The sequence below is a fragment of the Rousettus aegyptiacus genome, unplaced genomic scaffold (genome assembly GCF_014176215.1).
Source record: "Rousettus aegyptiacus isolate mRouAeg1 unplaced genomic scaffold, mRouAeg1.p scaffold_m13_p_3, whole genome shotgun sequence".
Classification (NCBI taxonomy): domain Eukaryota; kingdom Metazoa; phylum Chordata; class Mammalia; order Chiroptera; family Pteropodidae; genus Rousettus; species Rousettus aegyptiacus.
This window is the reverse complement of record NW_023416306.1, coordinates 5481898-5503093: the sequence shown is the minus strand read 5'-3', so window position 1 is coordinate 5503093 and position 21196 is coordinate 5481898. Positions and strand designations below refer to the sequence as shown.

Genomic DNA, 21196 nt, shown 5'->3' with positions numbered 1-21196 from the left:
AGGCACTGGCGGCTGGCTCGCCGACACTCCTCCGTCAGTGCGCTGGGCGGGCACTCAGATTTTCCCTTCCTTGGCTTGCCTGGGCCTGGTCCTCCCACCCGTGCCACACACTGCCGTTCACTGGCTGAGCTTATCGCTGGGGTAGCTGCTCCTTCCTATTTGTAGCTGTGCCCCCACCTTCTTTCCCCGCTTCAGAAGCCGGGCAGTGGGGCCCACCAGCCTGTGGCCTCGGTACCTAATTGTGGAGGGCTGGGCCTAAGGGCCTGAATTTAAAATTGTGCTTGTAGCCTAAACCCGCTTGAGTCATCGGCTTTCCTGGGCTGAAGTCCTGCGTGGTCACTTGCCAATTAAGGAACCTTGAGGAGGTGACGAATGTGCGTGGCTTAATGCCCGGCCTACAGGAAACAACCGTCCATCCCTGGAGCCTAAACCATCACGCGCTTTTATAGTCCCGCTCTGCCCAAACTTAGGAAAGTCTTTCTTAGGAAATCAGCGTCTGCTATGCGGTGTCAGGTACGGGAGCTGTGCTCACTCCCATCTGAGCAGCACAGGCCCTCTGGGAGAAAGGGAGCGCTGTGAATGGTACTAGAAAGAACTTGCTTTTCCCTCTGCCCTAGTGCTGCTGGGAGGAGAGCCAACAGCATTTCTGTGCATCAGTCCCCGCCCGGAAGTCGGAACGGGGCAAATGTGAAGGCTTCTCTTCCCTTCTCTTCCCTCACGACCCCGGACAGGAGCCAGGCGACACGCACACGGAGGACGGTTTATTACTCGTCACTGGCTAGAGAGCAAGCAGACAGGCAGAGTAAAAAGATCAGTTAAAAAGTGAGTGTGGAGAGGTGCAGGCTGCAGCCGCCATACTTGGCTTGAGCTGTAGGGTGCGAGGGGAGGGTAGCACCGGGGAGAAGCCACTGTGTGGCCCAGCCCCGCCTCTCCAGCCAGGCTCCTCTCCACTCCAGTTCATTCAGAGGGAACAGCACCCAGTCCTTGGGGCCTGCCACAGACCTGCCTGCCTTTACCCCTTCTCTGCTTTTGGCAACTAAAAAGCAGGTGCTCTCTGGCCAAGGGAGCACCCTAGAGCTCCCTCAGGCCCTCTATGCGGACCACCCTTGGGCTGAGGTGCTGAGTGCAGCAACTACAGCCAGCCCCTCCCTCCTTAGCGGGAGCTGGGAGGGCTGGAGTGCTCGGGACGCACACAGGGTTGGGGGCTCCAGAACCAGGTCAGAAGCAGGGCTGGGGGAAGAGCTGGGATCATTTAGCCTCTGGGGCCCCTCGCAGCTGATGACCAGGGGCAGGGACAGGAAGGGGCTCGTCTCCTCGCCCTGAGCAGCTAAGTCACCAACAGACAAGACAGATGGCAGGACTGCACCCGTCCTCTCCTGCCCGGGCCAGAACAAGCAGGGGCCTGGGGGGGGGGAGGGGGGCCTGCTTAGCTGAGCAGTTCCAAGTAGGTGACAGGGACCTTCCCTTTCTTGTTGCCTCTCTCGCCAATGAGCCAGTCGGGGTCCATGCCAGGCAGGCTGTAGACAGTGATGAGCTGGAGAGCAGGGCAGAGAGGGAGGGTCACACCCTGGCCAGGGCGGTACTGGCCCAGGACTGAATGGGGACTGAGCTGTGATCCTGTGACACACGGGCACCCACACCTCCAGAGGTGGGCATTCACCTCCTCGCCTGCTCTACAGACAAGGCAGAGCTGAGGCTGGTTCCTCAGAGCTGGAGCACCCCAAGTTCCCCAGGTCCTAGCTCCACAGCTAGAGACTCTCAAAGACCCGAAGACTGGTGTCGGGTCTGCGGGCCCAACGCTCCCAGTCCCGCTGCCCTGGCGTAGTAAGCCAGCCCTTTGCCGCCACCCTCGTAGCACCCAGGCCCACCTCATCAGCCAGCAGGGCCAGCTCACTGCTGTCAGCGGCCTCGTAGTCGTAGAGGACCCGGGCCTTGCGGGTTCCACTGGCGGGTGGAGCCACCTCCTCCAGGCAGAGCGCGGCCTCCCCCGGAGGGGCCAGGCCAGCCACCGAGGGCTCCACAGGCATGGTGGCCGCAGTGGTGGTGGGTGAGGTGCTGCTAAGGGGCGGGGAGGCGGGCTCTGTGGTGCCCACGAAAGTGCCTGGAAATCTGGAGAGGCGTGGAGGGCACATCTCAGTGGCTGTGAGCCACATCCAGTGCCACAGGCCCCCCAGGACACCAGCTGGGCCCACCTCACAGGTAAGGAGACCCCGGTTACTTACAGGGTTCCCTGGGAACTGGCAGCATGAAGGGAAAAGTGAAGGGGGAAGAGTGAGGCCCTGTCCCTGCCACCCTTCCACCCCACACTCGAGAAGCCGCTCAGCGGTCCCCAAGGCCAACCACCTCACTGTCATCCAGAGAGGGGTGTGACGGCCCAGCAAAGAGGGTTCCAGGCAGGGCCGGTCTCAGTCGGCAGCCCTCTAACCCGCCCGTGTGCGGGGCTTTCTGAGTTTGGGAGGAGGTTCTTGCCCGGGGGAAGGTCAGGCTGCACAATGGGCCTGGGAGCCAGGGGACCCCAGTGGGCACCTGCCCAGCTGTTTCTGTAAGTCCAGCATGTGGCGGTAGCACTGCGCATAGTAAGTTGTCTGAGATTCAACAAACTCATGGAGGCAGCGAAGGTGGTTCACCTGTGGGGAAGAGGCCCAGTGGTGACCGGACAGGTGTCTCGGGATGAAGCATTCCACTCCCACCTGGTCCTCCGCCACACCCAGGCCCCGCATTCCAATGGCTTCTGGCCCAACCGCCAGCTCCTCGGCAGGAGGCGAAAGTTTCCCCCGCTTCCAGACTGGCTCGCTCGCTCTCTAGGCTAAACTCCCTGCTTCGGGACCTCGCGCTCCAGCACTGCCCTTCCCCACCTGCCGCCCAGGTCCAGGTGAAGTCACGCCTCATTATGGACAAGTTTAGTGGGGACGCAGTGGTGGTGACGGTGGAGGAGGAAGGAGGAAGTGGGAAGAGGACTCACGTGAGTGCTACTGATTCCCTCCAGCAGGAGACGGGTCACCTCTGCCTGTCGGTCGAACTCTGTCTGGGCCACCCGGAGCTCCTGCTCGGACTGAGAAGGGTGGGGTGGGGCTGGTGAGTGCGTCAGAGCGGGAGGGCCCCCCAGCTTCCCTCCCATCAGCCTCTTCCTGCCCCCGAGGCCCACCCAGAGGTGGCCTCCTCCCCTCCATGGCAGATGTCACTTCCCATCCACCTCAGACTTCGGGCCTGGAGCCCTGACCCCTGGAGGAACGACAAGAGCCCGGCCTGGGCCCCGTGGGTCAGTTCCACGACAGCAGTCACAGGCACAGACCCTGAGGGCTGGGCTTCCACATTCATTGGTCTGCCTGGGGGAGGGCACACTGTGGAGGTGGTCTCCCCCACAAACGGGAAGAGGGGCATGGTCAGCCCCCACAGAGGCCCCGGTGCTCAGGGCGAGGCAGAACCCGAACTAGAAACACTTGCCCAGACTCCCCCTCCCCGCCCCCTTCCTATCCTCTTCCCCAAGTCCCCCAGCCCCTACTCACCTTGTCCACCTCATCATTCCAGAGCTGTGGAGACCACAACAGGGCCGGTCAGCGAGGGCGGGAGGGGGGTACCAGTCAGCAGGGGACAAGAGGTGGGGAAGGACAGCTGTACCCCAGAGCCGGTGCCCTCCCCCAGCTCGAGTCTCTGCCCTCTTCCCACCAACAGCCTTCTCCACTCCCTCCCCAACCCAACCAGAGGCTTCTGTGACAGGGGCACTGGTGACCACAGGCCAGTCCAACATGCCACATGCAGGGGCCAGGGACAGCCAGCTGGAAAGTCCTGCTTGGGTTTCTATACTGTCAGCCTCCAAGCACTGACTGGGGTCTCGAGGGACACTGAGCATCCTCCACTCCACCCTGACACCTGGCTAAGGCTGCTAGGCCAGGAGGCAGGACTGTGTGACCCTGGGCCAGTCACTGAACCTTTCCATCCTTCGGCAGAGAAAGGCAGCCTCGTGCCTGAGTCACACTGAGTTCGATGGCCAAAAACAAAGGGCAGTCTCCACCCTCTAGAACGTTGCTCCTGCCACTCAGCCCAGGAATGGGACAGGAAGTGTGAGCCAGAGTCTAGAGAAAGACCCCTCTTCCCACCACAACTCAGGAGACCCCTTTCTCCTGCCCGCTGCAGGGGAGCTAGCTACCCCAGGACCATAACCTGAAATACGGAGCACAAAACCAGGCCAGCCCTGTGGGCAGAGATGCCCCGCCCCATCTGTCAGGAAAGCGTATCACCGGAAGCCACCTCCACATGTACAGACGTAGGGTGCCCAGTAATCGCGGCCTGGTGGCCTGAACTGTGGTTGACGCCCCCAAGGGAAGATGGCCCAGCCACCAAATGACTGCACGAATACACACGGCAACATGCTTGTGACAGAGGTGGAGAAAAGCCAGAGGGTCCGTGTGGGAGGACGTCACCCACGGGGGAAACGGCAGGACAGAGAAAAGGCAGGAAGAGGCACGGCAGTGCTTGTGACAGGCGTGATGGGAAGACTGCGGTCTGCCTGTTCCCCACACTAAACAGCTATGCCGGCTACCCCGCTGATGCTGCAGAAAAGATACCGAGACAAGCGAAGTCTTCTGCTCCTGCCCCAGGCCCCGCCCCGCCTCGCCCGGCTTCTGTCCTCCTCAGGACAGACCCTGCTCCCCGTCCTCTGGGCCCGGGCACAAGCTGCCCCTTCCGCCTCGAGGCCCTCCCACCCGCCCTGCTCATCGCCAAGGTCTCCTCGCGCTCCCACGACACCCAGCGGATGTGCCATGAAGGCAGCTGGATGAACAGCACCATCCTTGTCGCCTGTCTTCAGGAGTCTGCGAACTCGTGGCGGCCAGGCCCAGGCCTCCCCTCGCCTCAGGGCTGCACAGGGCCTGGCAGGCAGGAATGGCGAGTGGGGGCTGGGGAGCAGGGCCTGCTTTGAGGGACCAGGGCTGTGGCTGCTGTGGGCTGACTCTCAGGTCCACCGGAGATGGGACAGCTGCCGTCCCGAGTGCACCGCACTGTTCAGTGCAGCTGGTCCGGTCTCCACCTTCAGCATTTTACAGGGAGAAGCAAGGCCGGGCACAGGGCACAGGGACAGGGGACAGGCAGGTAGACGGAGCCTTTTGGCACTGGCTTGACCGGGTGAGCAGTGGCCCTGCCTTCCCCTGCTTCCTGTTTGCTGTGCCACAGGCCCCTCGGTGTGGGAGGGGCTGGGGGAGGCCAGGGGTGGGGTGGGGTGGGGGCGCTTACCGCGGAGGCGCTGGCCGAGAGAATGTAATTACGAGGTCTAGTCTCCTGAAAGTCAGGCACCGTCTGGCAGGGACAGAGTTCATGGGGGAAGAGGGGGTCACACTGGGCTGGGGCTGGGCTTGGGCCAGGAGGCCACCCCAGAGTCTCCCCCAGGGTGACGCCAGGAGCCCTCGGCCCCAGGGACAAGAGGCTACAGACAAATACATTAGAGACCCCCTGTTCCCCCTGCTCCCCACGCCCACCACCTGGAGAGGTGGGTTCAGAGACCCGGAGAACAAAGACCAAGCGGCGGGACAGGCTGGGGAGGCCAGCAGAGCAGACGCAACAAGGAGACGGCCTGCGGCTGCTGTCACGGCCTTTGCCTCTGGCCAAGCCACAGACTGGACCCAGCCCCTGGCCCGGGGGTCATGGCCCACACCTCCCTGGACCCCAGTCTCACTCGGATGTCCCAGTCAGACCCAGTCTTCAAAACAAACCCCTCCCCCCACCACTCTCTCCATCCCATAATCTCCACACACATCTCTCGGTCCAGCAGCAAAGACCAGGCCCCTCCCCCACAACGAAGGTAGACAGATGGATGCACGGATGGACAGAGTGACAGGCTTTCAACATTTGCAAAAAGCTGACTCACAGGCTCCAATGCCTGGCGTCCCCCGCCAATAACAGAGGCTACCCATGGTAGCGGCTCTGCTGGGGAGACCAGCTGCTTGCAAAATGCCCCAAGGACGGGCCCTAGGCGGGCCGTGGCACTGCCGGCCCCAGGCCGGATGGGCAAACCGGAAGCAGCACAGCACATGAGACAGGTATACTCACATCTCCCTCACACTGAGCCAAGTTACCCAAAGCAGAACGGAAAGGAACAAAAACAAAGAGTTAGTGAGTCCACAGCGCAGGCGGGAGCCGGCCCCCCGAGCCCCGGCGGGAGGGACACTAGGTGGACGGGCAGATGGACACACGTGACTCGCCCCCTGGAACGTGTCCTGCCACGTGCGTGTGCGCGTGTCTAGGAGGGCAGGGATGAGGAGGCAAACTGCTGGGCGTGAGTCCTCTGGGCATCTGTCCCTGGGCTGCCGAGGTCCCAGCTCCGGGGAGGGCGTCCCGGCCCAACCCCAAGGCCTGAGGTTGTCCAGGTCAACCAATCCGGTGACTAAGAAAACGCTGCCTGGCCTGGCTGATGGAGGAAAAGCTTGCTCTGGCCAAGTCATTCCAGGGAGGTTGTGACAGGAAGATCATCCTGTCCAGGTGACTTATAAAGGTCCTAGCCAACCCAAACAAGACTCCAGTGGCTGAGCCCGCCTCCAATCTGGACCCCACACACCTAGGTGAGCTGATTAGTTCAGGATACAGAATATCTATATCTGTATCTACCCAGAGGCTGTGTGGGTCCAACTCCGCAGCCCCAGGCGGCCACACTGTGAGAGGGGAGGGGACACATGGAGGTTGGGGGCCAGAACGCTCACGAGCGCCTGGGACGCGCCTGGCCTCCCTCGGCTGAGCATCTGGGCAGGCACAGGTTTTCCTGGCATGATCCAGACCTGGGGACTCCCCCTTCAGCATGTGGCCTTTAGGTCACTACACCCCCAAGCGGCCTGGCATGCCAGGAGTGTGCTCACCCTTGGGCCCAGCTCTCCCAACCCTGGCCTAACCCCGGGCAAACTGTCCCACTCTGCATCCCACTGGCCCGTCCTGGCTGAACAGGCCTCAGTGAGCTGAGTGAAGGGGTTGCTGAGACAGCCCCGGCCTGACCTAGCCTCATGGGGCCACCTGGAAGGGCCCCGCAGACATGCTCCAGAGCAAGCATGCGGTCCTGCTCTTGGGTTGTCCACACTGCCACGGAGGGACCTGAGCAAGGGTGCCCTGGGACCAGCGCTGGAGCAGCAGCTGAGGCAGTTAGTAAGGGCGAGCCATGCCCGGGCAGAGCATCGGGGGGCAGGGGGTGGCGGGAGCATGCGAGAGACTCTACCTGCGTCCGTCTGGGGAGGCTGCGGGGTGCCCTGAGCCCAGGTTGGGGCACTGCTGGTCAGCCCACCCCGTAAGTGCCCCGGGACCCAGAGCTCCGGGTAGCCAGGGTCCCTTGGGAGTGATGGCAGAGAGGTGTGACCTGAAGTGGCCAGCTTGGACCAGTGCCCCCAGCCAGGCCTCTCCAGGCAGGGAAAGAGGAGAGCGGTCATGCCAAACACCAGGTTCTTTCACCGCCGCCCCCGACTCTAACCAGAGCTGGCGGTGGGAGGTCGGCGGGGACACCTACCGTGGCTTTGGCTTCCGCGGCCTTGGCCTTCTTCAGCCGGGCTTTGCAGGCGTCCAGGTCTAGACGCCGGTTTTGGAGGAGCCGCCTCTCCTTCTGCAGGTGGGGGAGAGGGGCCGGTGAGACCCTGGGCCGTGGCGGGACTGGCCGATGGGGCCATCTGGTCAAGACAGGGGAACTGAGGCCCAGACCAGGAAGGTCACCCACTCCAGGTCGCTCAGTCCTCAGTCTGGGGAAGCCCCAGGTGTGCCGGGTGCCCAGCGTGGGAGGAGAGCCTTGCTCACGGCTCTGAGGAGAGGGCTGCCCTGCTCATGGGGAAGCAGAGTGGTCCCAGGTCCCTCACCGAGATGGTCTTCCAGTCCCCTTCCAGGAAGTTGCGCAGGGGCGTGAGGAAGTTGATGGAGGCCGTGTGGATGAAATCCCGCTCCGCAGCTCCCAGGCGCTTCTCGGCCTCTGCCACCTTGATCAGGGTCTTCCCTGAGAAAACAGAGCTGGAGGTGAGGAGGGTCGGGCTGAGGCTGCTCAGAGCCCAGGAATGAAGGGGGAGCTCGGAAAGAGATGTGCTGAAGAGGCAGGAGCAAGGATGCTAAGGGCAGCACGGCTGGCCTGGAAAACATGCACCCAATCGACATGCCCATCGGCTGGGGGCTGACGAATAGCGGGGCATTCAAAACATGGAACGTTACACCGCCATTAAAAAGACTGGGAGGGGGTGGGAGTTTGGAACGACAGAGAAAGGAACACCACAATCCTCTCCCCAAAGAGCATTAACAAAACTAAACAGAGTTGTCAGAAACAACCCTTTCTGGACTCTGGAAAAGGATGAAAGGCAAGTAAGTGATTGAGAAGCATTTATTCTAGAACTACTAGACTCTGGGAAGGACAATGGGAGGCTGTGGCTTTCTGGCCTGGGGTTGCTCCCGCCTCCTCCAGCTCCGCGATGCTACCACTCTACCAGGCAGGGGCGAGCCCGGAGGCTGGCCATCCTGCTGCTGGAGGGGGCTCACTTGATTTGGGCTGGAGCGCCATTGAAAAACCCACAGACGCTACCGAAAACGACAGTGACCTCAATGGCAAATGATCAGGAAAGGCCAGCATCGCGGCTAACTTGAAGCTGGAATGCTGGTTGGAACAGGCCACAGACCGGGCGGAAATTTCACAGGAGATCTGGGAAACAGGATGGTCATAGTGGGTCTTGATAGACTGCTAGGTACCTCTGGTGGCCTGGAAGGCTATGCGTGCGTCTAGCACGCTCAGGAGAGACTGGAGAACCACAGCTGTTCACGCGTCCTAGGCTGAGCAGGACACTTTGCACACTCACACAGTGATTGCTGGCCAGACTTGTGAGCTGCCTTGCACGAGTTTCCCCATGCCCACTCACAATTGCATCAGTGAACCCTTAAAGGTGCAATAGTACACAACCTCTGACTACTAACACACGCTGCCCTAGGAGCAACCCCCATGGAGCCGGGCTTAAAAATAAAAAGAATGATTACCAAAAAAAAAAAAAAAGAAAAGGCGGAGGAAAAAGGCAGAGGCATCAGTCGCTGCACAGTGCAGGGAACACAGACTGAACAATGAGCTAAAGCAAGTCTGTAAACAAACGAACGGCAATAGCGACCCACGGGAGGATCCGAATTCAGAGCTGCTACCTAACATAAAGCGTCCGGATTCAACAAAATGTTAGGAAACACGCAAAGAAATAGGTAAGTATGGTCAATACACAGGGGAAAAAAATAATCAATAGGAACTGCCTCCAGGGAGGCCCAGACGTTAGGCTTAACGAAGACGTCTAAGCAGCTACTACGAATATGTTGCTGAAAAAGCTAACAGAATTGAAACTAATTTAAATAAGTAAATTAAAATTTTTTTAAAAAGCTAATAAATCACACTGAAAGAATTACAGGCAAATACGTCCAATGACTCATCAAATAAAGAACATCAATAAAGAGATAAAAAATTATGTATAATAAAAATAAAATAAATTCTATATAAAAATTATAAAATGTATTAAAAAATTATAAAAGAAATGGAATTCTGGAGTTGAAAAGTGACTGATACGGCAAATGCAGGAGAAGGGTTCAACGGTCTGAGCCGGCAGGAGAAAAAAATCAGCAACTTTGAAGAAAGATCAATAGGGATGACGTCATCTGAGGAACAAGAAGAAAAATGACAGCCTCAGAGACCCATGGGGACACCATCGAGCAAACCAACACAGGAGAGAGTAATATGAGTCCCTGGAGAAGAGAAAGGGGCAGGAAAAAATATTTGAAGAAATGATAGCCAAAAATGCGCTGAATCTGATGAAAAACATGAGTCTCCATGTCTAATCTGACAAACCAAAAACAGGATCAGCACAAAGAGATCCACAGCTAAGACATCTTAGCCAAACTGTTGAAAGACTAAGACAAAAAGTCTCAAAAGCAGCAAGAGGAAAGTGACCCATCGCATACGAGGGAGCCACGACGAGATTAACCAAAGATGTCTCATCAGAAACAGTGAGGTCAGACAGCAGTGAGACGATGCCGTCCATGCGACGAAAGGAAAAAGCCCTCACGCAAGAATCCTACCTCCGGAAACACCGTGCTCCTAAAAGCGAACGCGAAATCAAGACAACTCCCAGACAAACAAAGGCGGGAAGAAGTCGTCGCCAGCAGACTTGCCATGAAAGGACTACTTCAGGTTCGAAGGAAATGACACCAGATGGTAACTTGAATCCACATAAAGAGATAAACAGCACCAGTAAAGGTGATTATAAAGGCACTCGTGAAAGGCAGCATCATTTTTCCCTCTTTTCTTAACTGATTTAAAAGATGACTGCATAAAACGACAATTATAAAATTGTCTCTCCGGGCTTACAAGATCTAAAGGCGTAATACGTGTGAGGGTGAGCAGGACAGGGAATGGAGCGTACCGGAGCAAAGTTGCCATATTTTACTGGAGCTGCGTTACTGTTACTCTGAAGCGGACTGTGATAAGTCAAAATGCATGTTGTAATTCACGTTGTAAAACCACTAACAGAATTTTTTACGTAAAAAAGCAACAACAATTAAAATGTTTCATTAGAAAACATCTATTTAACACAGAAGAAGGCAGTAAAGGGGGAACAGATGAACACAAGGGACCAGGGACAGAGAGAAAAACGGAGACGAAATGGCCTATGTAAATCCCATCAAACATAAAAGGATTGAACGGGCCAATCGGAAGGCAGAGACTGTCGCACGGGGGTATTGTTAAAAAATCCAAATAGATGCTGTCTGTAAGAGACACACTTTGGACTTAAAGACATCAATAGTCTGAAAGTAGGAAGATAGCAAAAGAGACACCACGCACCTAGCGACCACAAGAGAACAGGAGTGGCCGTACTCCTATCAGATACGACAGACTCCTGACAGAAATAACGTAACGAGAGACAAGTAGCGGTACCTTACAATAAGAGTCGGTTGGGCAGAAAGATACACAGTTAGACACGGGCCTAACGAGAGCTCCAAAACATGCACGAAGCAAACACTGACAGACTGCAGAGAGACGCAGACGGTTCGACAGAAACGAAGACGTCAGCATCCTCAGCAGTGGGGAGGACAGGGCGGACTCAGCAAGGAGACCGAAGACCTGAACACTGGCGACCACCGCGGCCCACCTGACATCTCTACGACACTCTGCCCTGACGATGCAACACAGCACCTTCTCAAGTGAGCGTGGAACATTCTCCAGGAGAGACCGTACGCTAGGCCGTAAACGAGTCTTAATAAATTTCAAAGGACTAAAATCATCCAAAGCATGTTCTCGGATCTAAGTGAAATTCATTTAGAAACTGGCGGCAGAAGGAAACTTGAAAAATCCGCAAATATCTGGAAAACCAAACACCATCCTACTGGTGGGAATATAAAACCACACACACAGCCACTCCCTTTGGGGAGAGTTTGGTAATTTCTTAAGAAGTTAAACATAAATGCACCACACGACACAGCAATTCCACTTTCTGGGTGTATACCCAGGAGAAGTGAAAAAAATACGTGCTTACAAAGGTCCCTATGCAAATGTTTACAGAAAAGCCTAAAATGTCAAACGGCGAGCAGATAAAATGTGATGCATCCATACGATGATATATTATTCAGCAATAAAAAAGAAATCCTAAAACACGCTACGATGGGGATGAACTTCAAAGACATTACGTGAGGAGAAAGAAGCCAGATGCTAAAAACCCGATATACTCTCTGATTCCATTTATATGAAATGGTCAGACCAGGGGGGCCGGTAGAGCCACGAAGCACGTCAGTGGCTGGCTGGGGTGGGAGTGGAGACTGACTGTGAGCAAACACGAGAGACTTTGTTTTGCAGGTAATGGGATGTTCTTTAAGTTGGATCGAGGGGATGCTTGCACGACTCTACATGTACTAAAAATCACTGCATCACACAATTAAAACAGGCGCATTTTATGGTATATAAACTATACCTTGATAAAACTTTGTAAAACTAAAGATTAAAAATATATATATAACATCAAATAAAAACAAAGATTGAACAAAGTGGTCACAGGGATGTAAGTGCGGCTTAGGGAATACAGTCCATAATATCGTAATGATTATGTATAGTCCCAGGTGGGGAGGATCGCTTTGTAAATTCTATAAATGTCTAACCACTAGGACGTACGCCTGAAGCCAATACGAAATAATATTGAATGTCTACTCTAACTGAAAAATAAAGGTTTCAAAAACAAACGAAGACGGAGGTGGCTCTGTAAAGCGCTGCTGGGAAGGTATCTATAACGTGACGCCGAGGTTAAAAATCGAGTTTCAGAACACACACAGTGATCCCATTAAACAAGGCACACGAACCAAAACTGGCTGAGAGAGACCTCCGTTTTTCACTCTATTTTCATTTCTACTGTTTGAGGTTTTTACACTTAGCATGAATTCAGGTATTACATGTATAATTAAAAAGACAAAGCGAGGAAGGGGGCGGGGAGGGAGAGAAACGAGGGCCAGAGACGAGGGCCAGAGACCGGGAGCCCCGCCGGCTGAGCCCCGCCGGCTGCGGGCCCTGGCTCACCGTAGGGAGTGGTGGGCCCCAGCTCGCTGGCCGCCTCTGCCATGTACTGTGCCAGCAGCTCCCCATTGGTGACCCGAGAGGGCACCTTCCTGTCCAGCTTCTCATACAGGAATTCCTCCACTCGGGCACCTGTGGGCGACAGAAACCAAGTCACAGGGCTCTTCCGTCCAACCCAATGATGAAAGCCATAGTGACAGAAACGGACCCAAAAGAGAGATCGACAGATACATAGAAACGAATGATAATGATGGTACAACACAGCAGGACACATTGTATCAAAGTTACCAAAAATCGACGTCAAAGAAACAGACCCAGACCAGAGCCTGCCCAGCCCGGTGACTTCCAGAATATTCTCTTGCTGATGCCCACTTCGATCCTGTGAGACTGGCCCTCGACCCTATGGCACCCCTCACTCTAGAGCGGAGGTGGCCATGGCTCAGAGACAGGAAAGGCCTGGGTGACAGGCCCGAGGTCAAGGCCCCCTTGCTTCTCCCACATTAGAGAGTTACAGAACGAAATACACACATGAACTGCACCCTGAGCCTGCACACAGCCGCCGTACAGGCAGAGCAGCATCGCCACCCCGAGGCCCCCTCGGACCCTCCGTGCCCACGGGCTCTCCTGCAGTTTGCTCCTGCTTGCTCCGTGCCCCGGGGTGACCCTGCACAAGCCCCTCCCCCGCGCTCCCCTTTCCAGGCACTTCTTCCACTCCTCCGTGCCAGGCTTAGCATTCCCGTCGCTCCAGAGAGCACGCCGGGCACCGAGTCTGCTGTTTTCTTTGACTGGGGACCCCCCACCCCCCACAGCAGCCTTAGCCCCCAAAGTCTAACCGGCATCTCAGCCAGCACCCAGTCCCACCTGCTAGCCTCCGCCGCCAGCTTCCTGCCCGCGCCCCAGCACCAGCCCAGTCCACTCACTGGGGTTGGGCTGCAGAAGCACCTCCGTCTGCCTCAGGATCTTCTCCGTCCAGTTCTTGGTGCTGTCCGCCCGGGCCAGAAGGTTCTCAAAGTGGGCATCGAGCTCGGTCTTCTCGGCCTGGCCGAATTTCTCCTCTGTGAACTGTGTGGCCAGGGCTCAGAAGGGGGAAGGGAGGACTGCCCCTGCCCCCGTCCCCTCCGCCCTAGCCAGAACCCAGGTCCCAAGCTCAAGAAACTTGCTCTGTCCGCATCCTGCTCTGCGACCCTGATCAAGTCACGACCCCGCCCTGGGCCTCAGCTTGCCCCTCTGTGAAATAAGGTGGTCAGACCAGAGTTCGGGGGGTTATAGCTTCTTTTAGAAATTCAATGAAAGCTACAGATCTCTTCCCCCACAAAAAAAGCACATTTGTACAAAATCTGGCCTACTACTTAGAGGGGTAAGGGACCCTTGGGGACCCATTGCAAAGGGTCCTCCAAGCCTGACTCTTTAGGAAAGAATTTGGCAGTGAATGCTTGAGGAACAAAAAGGGTTTTGGGGTTACCAGGAGGCTCAGGGGAGGACTGGGAGCCCCTGGGGAGGGGGCCAGGGGAGAGAATGGATCCAGAATCAGAAGGACCTGATTTAAGTCTCAGTTCTGCTATTGATGAGCTGTGTGACCTTAGGAAGTGGTCCTGCCTCTCCAAGCACCAGTTTCTTGAGCTGAAAAACGAGGATGATAAGTCACAGCACGCCCTTCATAGGTTGTGAGGATGAAATAAGAAAGACGTGGGTAAGGCCTGAGGCCGGGGTCTGGCAGGCAGTCGGCTGGTGTGTTCGATGGTGCTACTGCTACTGTTAAGAGCTGATGGGAGGAGAGACAGCTGGGAAGGAAGGAATGTGTGGGACGAAGACCGCATGGCCCCCTGTCACCTGGTGTGACGGACGGGGAACAGAGCCAGCTTATCAGAGCCAACTCCGAGCACAACCAGGGCCCAGAAAGCTCAGCAGCCCCACCTCAAGGCCAGGCACGAACCAGAATGTCACACAGGTCCCCCATTAGAGCTGGCAGAAGCTACATGGGCCACCTACGAACAATCAGAAACCAGCCCAAGTCCTGGCCCCTCTGATCTAGAAGGGCCCTTGAACAAATGTCCCCATAGGGCCACCAAGGCCCTCTCCAGCCAGAGGAAAGAGTCTGCTCACAGTCACAGCCAAACAGCAGAAGGGGGGACAGCTCCATGGAGCAGGGAGATCAGTAATAACAACATTTGTTATTATCAGTAATAATAACGTATCGCTGACGGTCTTGGTGACCTAGCCCTACGCCAAGGGCTTTACTGATGACCCCTCCGTAACTTCGACAGCCCTCCAAGGCCAGCTGGGTCAGGTCTCCCATTTCACAGACGATGCCACTGAGGCTGAGACACGGCAGACTGTGCTGGAGTCGGGGTCATCGCGGGCTAGGGGTCTGGAGGCCCTTTCCGGACTATGTGGCAGTGATGAATTATCCAGAGACCAAGGCCGACTCCAGCAGCAGGGAGCGGGAGGCAGCCACCAACAGTCCTGCATCTCGTCAGGCTGCTCGGCAGCCATCAATTATGCAACAGGGCTTGGGTTTCTCGCTGCAGGGCTGGGCGGCCGGGGCTATAGCCTGCGGCTCCGACCTGGGACCAGATGCTCAGGCCTCCCTGCCTCTCCCCACTCCTCATCTCCCCCACCTCCCCCAAACCGAGGCCTCCCAGAGCCAGGCCCCACCCAGGACTCACCTCACCCAGCCCTCTGAGCCGGGGGGCCTCAGCCGCATTTTCCAGATGAGGAAACCAAGGTGCAGAAAGGCAGTCACCTCTCTGGTCCTCAGTTTCCCCCCTGGAGAATGGGGATAAAAATCTATCTGATGGCATATTTGGAAGGCACTTACGGGTCTGATGAATGTTAGCTGGGGTCATCATCATCATCATCTCAATAAAAGGCTTCCCTCAGGTCCCTCCTTGGCTCTCAGGAGCTACCTAGGGACTTCCTTACCACAATGGCACCAGTCCCCCTGGTTTAGGTGACATGTACCTCAGCATCTACCAGGGTTAAGGGTGGCCCTCCCCACCGAGCCTCCTGGCCTTCCGTCACTCACGCGCCACGTCCACCCAGGTTCAAAGTCGTACCAGGTTTTCTCAAGCTCTTGGGCACCCGCCCCACGTCCACCGTTGCCTGCCTGGCTCAGATGATGATGATGCCACCGCCTCCCTGGATCTTATCATTACTTCTATCGCTCCTCTTACTATTACTGTAATTCCTACTGATAGTATTAGTACTGTCACTTCTACTGCCCACGACCACCCCCACCGGCATGGTACCCAGAGACGCCTTAGTGTTCCTGCCTCAGTGCCCTGAGCTGAGCTGTTCCCATCACTTGGACCAACTTCACAAACCTCCCTGACTTTCAAGGCACAGTTCAGGGACTAGGAAGCCATCCTAGTATCACCCATGCAGAAGGGGTCTTGATTCTTTCCCCCAGTCCCCGGGTCTGGTTCCCTACCAGATGGGAGTGGGGCGAGGCTCTCGAAGGTGCCCCTGGTACACGGGAGGGGCCGAGCGCTTACCCAGAATGCCCCGGGACCTACACAGAGGAGCTGCCCACACGCTGATACTAAAACACCCCCGCCCAGCCCTCCAGGCTGACTCCTATCCCAGGGCTACTGGCCTGGGTGGGTCCCCTGAGTGTCCTCTCCTGCTCAGTTCACATTTCAGGCCCCTCTCTCCTCTGGCCTGCCACCCTGCCCCATCCCTGCCAAGGAGAAGGGCCCAGAGCTTCAGTCCGAGGCTGCTCCCTGCAAGATGTAAGCAGCAGGGGGTGGGCGTGCAGAGCCAGAGAAAGCCTCTATTTATAAAGCTCCCAGCTCCCTCCTCCACCCTGGAGGCTGGGGCCTGGGCGCTGGCTCCCACTCCAGTATGGGTGACCAGTGGGCCTGGCCCCACCAGGCGAAGCGAGGCCACAGGGCTCAAGTCTCTCCACGCCGGGGCCCTGCAGGCCCTAGCCAGGTCAGGTGCCAGGGCCCCACCGTCACAGAGAACCAGATCAGGTTCTTTCCAGATGTTCAGATAACACGGCTGCCGTACCAACGCTGTCTGGAGGGAGTTCCCACCTACCAGACGCACTGGGGCTGTCCCGGGGGCTCTGGGGCCTGGCAGCCCCATGGGGCTTGGAACACCAAGCAGCAAATCCTCATCGGGACACTGGGCTTTCTAGTAAACACGGCCACGCAGGCTTCGATCGACAGCAGGGACAAACACAGAAGCCGGATGCCCTGGGGCTGTAAAACACCCTCTCAAGGGCAGACAGGTGCTACACCCGATTGACAGAAGGGCACGTGGAGGCTCCCGGAGAAGTGACTTGCTCAAGGTCACATGCTGCACGAGCGCAGTACCGGCCGTGTTAACAGCAACAGCGAGCTTGCCTTAGTGAGCACGTACACGCAGAGCGCCTCGGAACCTCGCCGCCGTCCTGGGAGGGAGGAATTGCTACGCCCATTTTCCAGACTGAGAAACTGAGGCCCAGAGAGGCTGAAGCCCCTTCCCCAGGGTCACGAGAAGGAGCATCCACATCCGTAGCTGACTCTAGGTCTTCACCTTTACAATCGGCTGCCTCAGTTTCTCTCTCCGCCTCCAAGTGGATAGGACTTGTTCCAATCCCAGCATCACTGGCCTGGGCAACTTCCCAAGGAGGGCACCCAGCCAGACCCCAGCCTTCTCCCCATCCCCCAGGCCTGGGGAAATATGAGGAAACAGGCCTCCCAGGGAGCATTAAGGAAATAACCCCAGCCCTCCTGGCGTCCGGACTGACTGTCCAAGCGTGTAAAAGGGACCTGTGGGAATCCTGCTACCGTTAGCCCATTGCACAGGTGCGGAGACTGGGGCTCAGAGAAGGGTCGTGGCGCATGAATGAGTCCTCAGGCCGGGACTCAGGCCTGCAAGGGCCTGCCCGGAGCCAGAGTCACTGCTGGGCAAGGGCAGGGAGGCTGGCACCGCTTGGTGCCCTCTCCCCTCCTCAGCAGAGCCCCCATCCGGGCCCTGGGCGGTTGCGGGAACAGCTGGATAACCCAGCGGGTCGAAATGCTGGGCACTGATACTTCCGTAAGCAGCAGGGCCGAGGCGCGGCTCAGCCCCATCCCCCGGCCACACTGAGGGTGCGGCCAGCGTGGCCCGCCGCCAGGGGCTCTTTCTCTCTCCTGGGCAGCGCAGAAGTCGGGGATGTGCGGAGCTGAGGTGTCCGCGAAGCGGGGAAAGGGTCAGCGGCCTGGAGGGGCTTCTCCTGCGCTCCCTGGGCTCCGCTGTAGGGGTGCTGCCAGCCCGCCCCACATCCGGGCCCCGGGAAACCGCCGCGCCGGGCCCAGGGCGCACGGCCTCACCTGCACCGCCCGGGTAAAGAAGATGCCTGCGTCCGACGCCAGCTTTTTCATGTTGAAGTCCATGATGCGTCGCAAGGCCGGCCACGACCGGCTCCAGCGTAACCTGGCGGCCCCCGCTCGCCGCCGCCGCCGCCGCCGCCGCCGCGGGCCCGCACCCCGCCCACCTGCTGCGGGTGCGCCCAGCCTCAGCGCGCCCTCCGGACCGCCGCCGCCGCCGCCGCCGCTGAGCTAGCCCGAGCGCGCAGGGCGGGGCGCGGGGGGCGGGGGCGGAGCCTCCGGGCCGGGGCGGGCCGGGTGGGCGGAGCGAGCCGGAGCGGGCACGGGCGGGGCAGGGCTGAGCGGCCGGGGCGGGGCGCGAAGGGGAGGGACGGAGCGGAGCGGCCCGGCTCGCTGCTGCTCGCTGCTGCCCCCTGCAGGCTCCACCCGCCTCCTGCCTGGCCTCTTGGCCCCTGGCCCGTTTGTGCCGCTTTATCTTTCTTGGTCCGTTCACACCCCCGTGGTGGGCTAGGCCCTCTGTCTCACTGCTTCTCGGCTTTTTTGGCCCTGTGTCTGTCTGCGCCACCTACCAACACCACCACCACCGTGACCACTCCAGCACCGCTACTCTTCTGTCCCTGACCTTGGTGACACCAAGAACAATTGAGCAGGGACAGGCTTGCTAAGGACTCTCATTCTTCTAGGGCTGGGGAACTGGGGGACGCCTGTTTGTGCCCCTGGAAGTCCTCCGAGTTCCCAGAGTTGGGGGGGGGGGTCGTGCAGAGGGGTGACGGGGAGGAAGGGACCAGAGGAGGGAAGGCTTTGGTTCTGCCCAGGTGGAAGCCCCTGCTACCCTCAGAGAACAGCCATGTGCAGATGTAACCACACAGGTACTTTATTTCTTTGAGACAGCTTTTTCTCCAATTCAAGCAGGTTTTGCCTAGTGTAATGGCATTGTGACTCACTTGCTTTTTCCACCTTTGTTTGCCTCTTCCCTTAGTCCTTAAGCCTTAACCTGTTAGGAATAAAGCCTATCGATCATAAGAATAAGTTTCCCTTAAATTAAGGATAACGTCTTGGCTTCAGGTGTGTTTTAGGCCCAGATGCATGAGGCGGAATGGGTCCAAAGGGATGACTCCATGGCTGATTCCAGAACTGGACATGATGATCCATTACCCTAGCCCTGTCCAGTCAGTAGCACCCACTCACTACCCCAACTACTTTAGTTTCCATGACTAAGGATTTTCCCTCTATGAGATCTATCCCCTCAAGACACCTGGGGGAGCCAGGTCTTTGAGTGGTAGCTCACCTGTGTCTCCAGGACCTGCAACTCTCTACAATAAAACCTTTACTTTCTTTGCTGCAAAACCTGTACGTATCCTATTAGACTTAGACTCCCGCAGGCAGGCAGATCCCTTTGCTCTGGTAACACAGACCTTAATGCCAGCTTCTCACAGCTCAGACAGGCAAGGGAATGGCATGCACATACACTCCACCTCCCATGGGGCTTAGAAGGAATTCGTTACCTGTCTCCGTCTGTCCTTGGTCTCAACCTCTAGGCTTCCTCTTTTAACCTAGTGGGGAGCTCTATTCCTGAGCTGGTACCCTTTCCTCCCTGGCTCTGTTCCTTAGATACCTGACTTTAACTCCCGACACTTACCCCAGATCCCCATCATCTACCCTAGCCTGTGTAAGGTGAACCTCAAGTCACCTGGGGGTTTTGGTCCTACTCCCAGCCACGGTTCTTTCAGTGCAGGTGAGGCCCAGGCAGGTGTTTAAAGAGCCTCCAAGTGATTTAAATGTGCACTCCAGCTTTAGAACCACTGATCTGAATTATTATGTATAGGGAGCTATCATTTCATGTCAATCACAAACCCGTAGTTCATCTTTTCTATGTGTTTCTTTGTGTATTTCTATGTGTTCGCTATGTATTTCTATTCATCTGTAATGATCACTGACTCATTTACCAGTGTCTATAGGTAGCTGACCATATTATTCATTTAGCCAGCATCCAGCCGTATCAATATAGTTACACGTTCACTTACTTAATGACTCACATTGAACACTGTTAAAGAAAAAAGTGTTCATGATGCTTGTTAAAGATGATAAAGATGTAATAATAAATAACGAAGACTTTATTTGAGAGAGACTAGTGCAGTGGGGGTTTTACAGTAGGGGAGAGAGATCAGGTCCAATCTCAAATACAATAAGGACAGTGGAGAGTTATAGCCAAGGAGCAGGGTGGGGCAGTGGATGGAACATGACTAAGAGGAAACATCAAGGCTAGCAGGATTCTTGCTGGAGGCAGGCTGGAGTGATAAGCTATGGAGTATCTCCGAGGATGATCAGATACCAAGGGTAAGAGATTTTTGCTAAACTGACTCAGCAGGATTCTTGCTAAAACTCAACTCTACAAGGATGGAGATGGAAGCCCAAGATCAAGTCTAGTCGAGCAGTGGGCCCAGAGGAACTGACCCAAGTTTGGTCAAGGAAAAGCCCTTGTCAGCACCTATTACGTGCCAGGCACTGTTCTAGGCACAAGGGATGCAGCAGTGAACGAATCAAGGCCTCTCTCCTCTTGGGCAAATATATATAACATGTCAGGTAACAAGTCCTGGGAAGAGAAACTGAACAGAGTAAAGGGGAGAGAGACCAGGATGGTAGGTACTAGTTATTGCCGATCTTATAGCTGTCCCAGTCTAAATGTTTCACTTATTTATCAGCTGTACACTTGACGGTTTTTCTAATAGCAGTGGCCAAAATATCCTAAGCCCATACCAGGCCCAGCACTGAGAATTTTTAAGTGAATAATCAACTAAGATCCTCATAACAGCTCAGAAACGATCATCCTCCTCATTTTAGGGGCAAGGAAGCTGAGATTTAGAGAAGTTAAAGGTCACAGAGGAAGGAGTGGAGGATTTAGCCCACAACCCAGGCAGTCCAGTGGTGGAGCCTGCTCTCCTTCGCTCTGGATCCTTCTTCCTTGGCTCATCAGCTGCCACTCTCCCCTCTCTCTGCCACCTTGAGTCAAAGCTGCCAGGTTCTTTCTTGCCTCTAGGTCACAGCCCATGGTGTACCTGCAACTCCTTCCTCTCCTCTCTGTCCAGCTAATTTCTGCTCATTCTTCAGTTCTTCCTTTGGATGTTGCTTTCTTTTGCGAGTCTCTCACCTCCCCACGTGAGCCCAAGTGTCCTCTTGGTATTCCCACATTCCTGAGTTTCCTCCAGTAGAGCACTATCACACGAGATTGTATTTAAGTATTGTAATTACACGTATCTTGTCCACCACTATGCTCCCATGTCTGGCCAAAAGGCTGGCGCACAGAAATATTAGTTGTCGAATGAATGAAAGAATGTAACCTTACCGATACTTATATTTTAAAAACTTAGATGTGCCC

The 21196-nt window shown here is 56.4% G+C and overlaps 1 protein-coding gene across 6 annotated transcripts; it reads right to left on the bottom strand.

The window, feature by feature from the left end:
* Positions 1 to 746: 746 nt before the first annotated feature.
* SH3GLB2 (SH3 domain containing GRB2 like, endophilin B2) lies at positions 747 to 18068 on the bottom strand. Of its 6 annotated transcripts, XM_016133781.2 has the most exons (13): positions 17824 to 18068; positions 13444 to 13585; positions 12527 to 12655; positions 7818 to 7951; positions 7478 to 7570; positions 6043 to 6054; positions 5230 to 5292; positions 3507 to 3530; positions 2963 to 3052; positions 2527 to 2627; positions 2223 to 2237; positions 1869 to 2109; positions 747 to 1534 (listed from the first exon to the last, which is right to left on the bottom strand). In XM_016133781.2, exons 1-13 carry the CDS (start codon positions 17884 to 17886, stop codon positions 1427 to 1429), a joined length of 1215 nt encoding a protein of 404 aa, XP_015989267.1. In that variant the 5' UTR covers positions 17887 to 18068; the 3' UTR covers positions 747 to 1426. The 6 variants fall into 6 exon arrangements, with proteins under 6 accessions (XP_015989267.1, XP_015989269.1, XP_036094336.1 ...); XM_016133783.2 differs by lacking the exon at positions 2223 to 2237; XM_036238443.1 differs by lacking the exon at positions 12527 to 12655 and having other exon boundaries at positions 17824 to 18026.
* Positions 18069 to 21196: the final 3128 nt, after the last annotated feature.

Excerpts from the sequence above, each read along its gene's own strand:
- SH3GLB2 (XM_016133781.2), bottom strand. The coding sequence starts at position 17,886 with ATGGACTTCAACATGAAAAAGCTGGCGTCGGACGCAGGCATCTTCTTT. Across the intron at positions 3,531-5,229 it reads TCTCGGCCAGCGCCTCCGCG|CTCTGGAATGATGAGGTGGA; the intron begins GTAAGCGCCCCC and ends TGGTCTCCACAG. Across the intron at positions 3,053-3,506 it reads GGAATGATGAGGTGGACAAG|TCCGAGCAGGAGCTCCGGGT; the intron begins GTGAGTAGGGGC and ends CACCCTTCTCAG.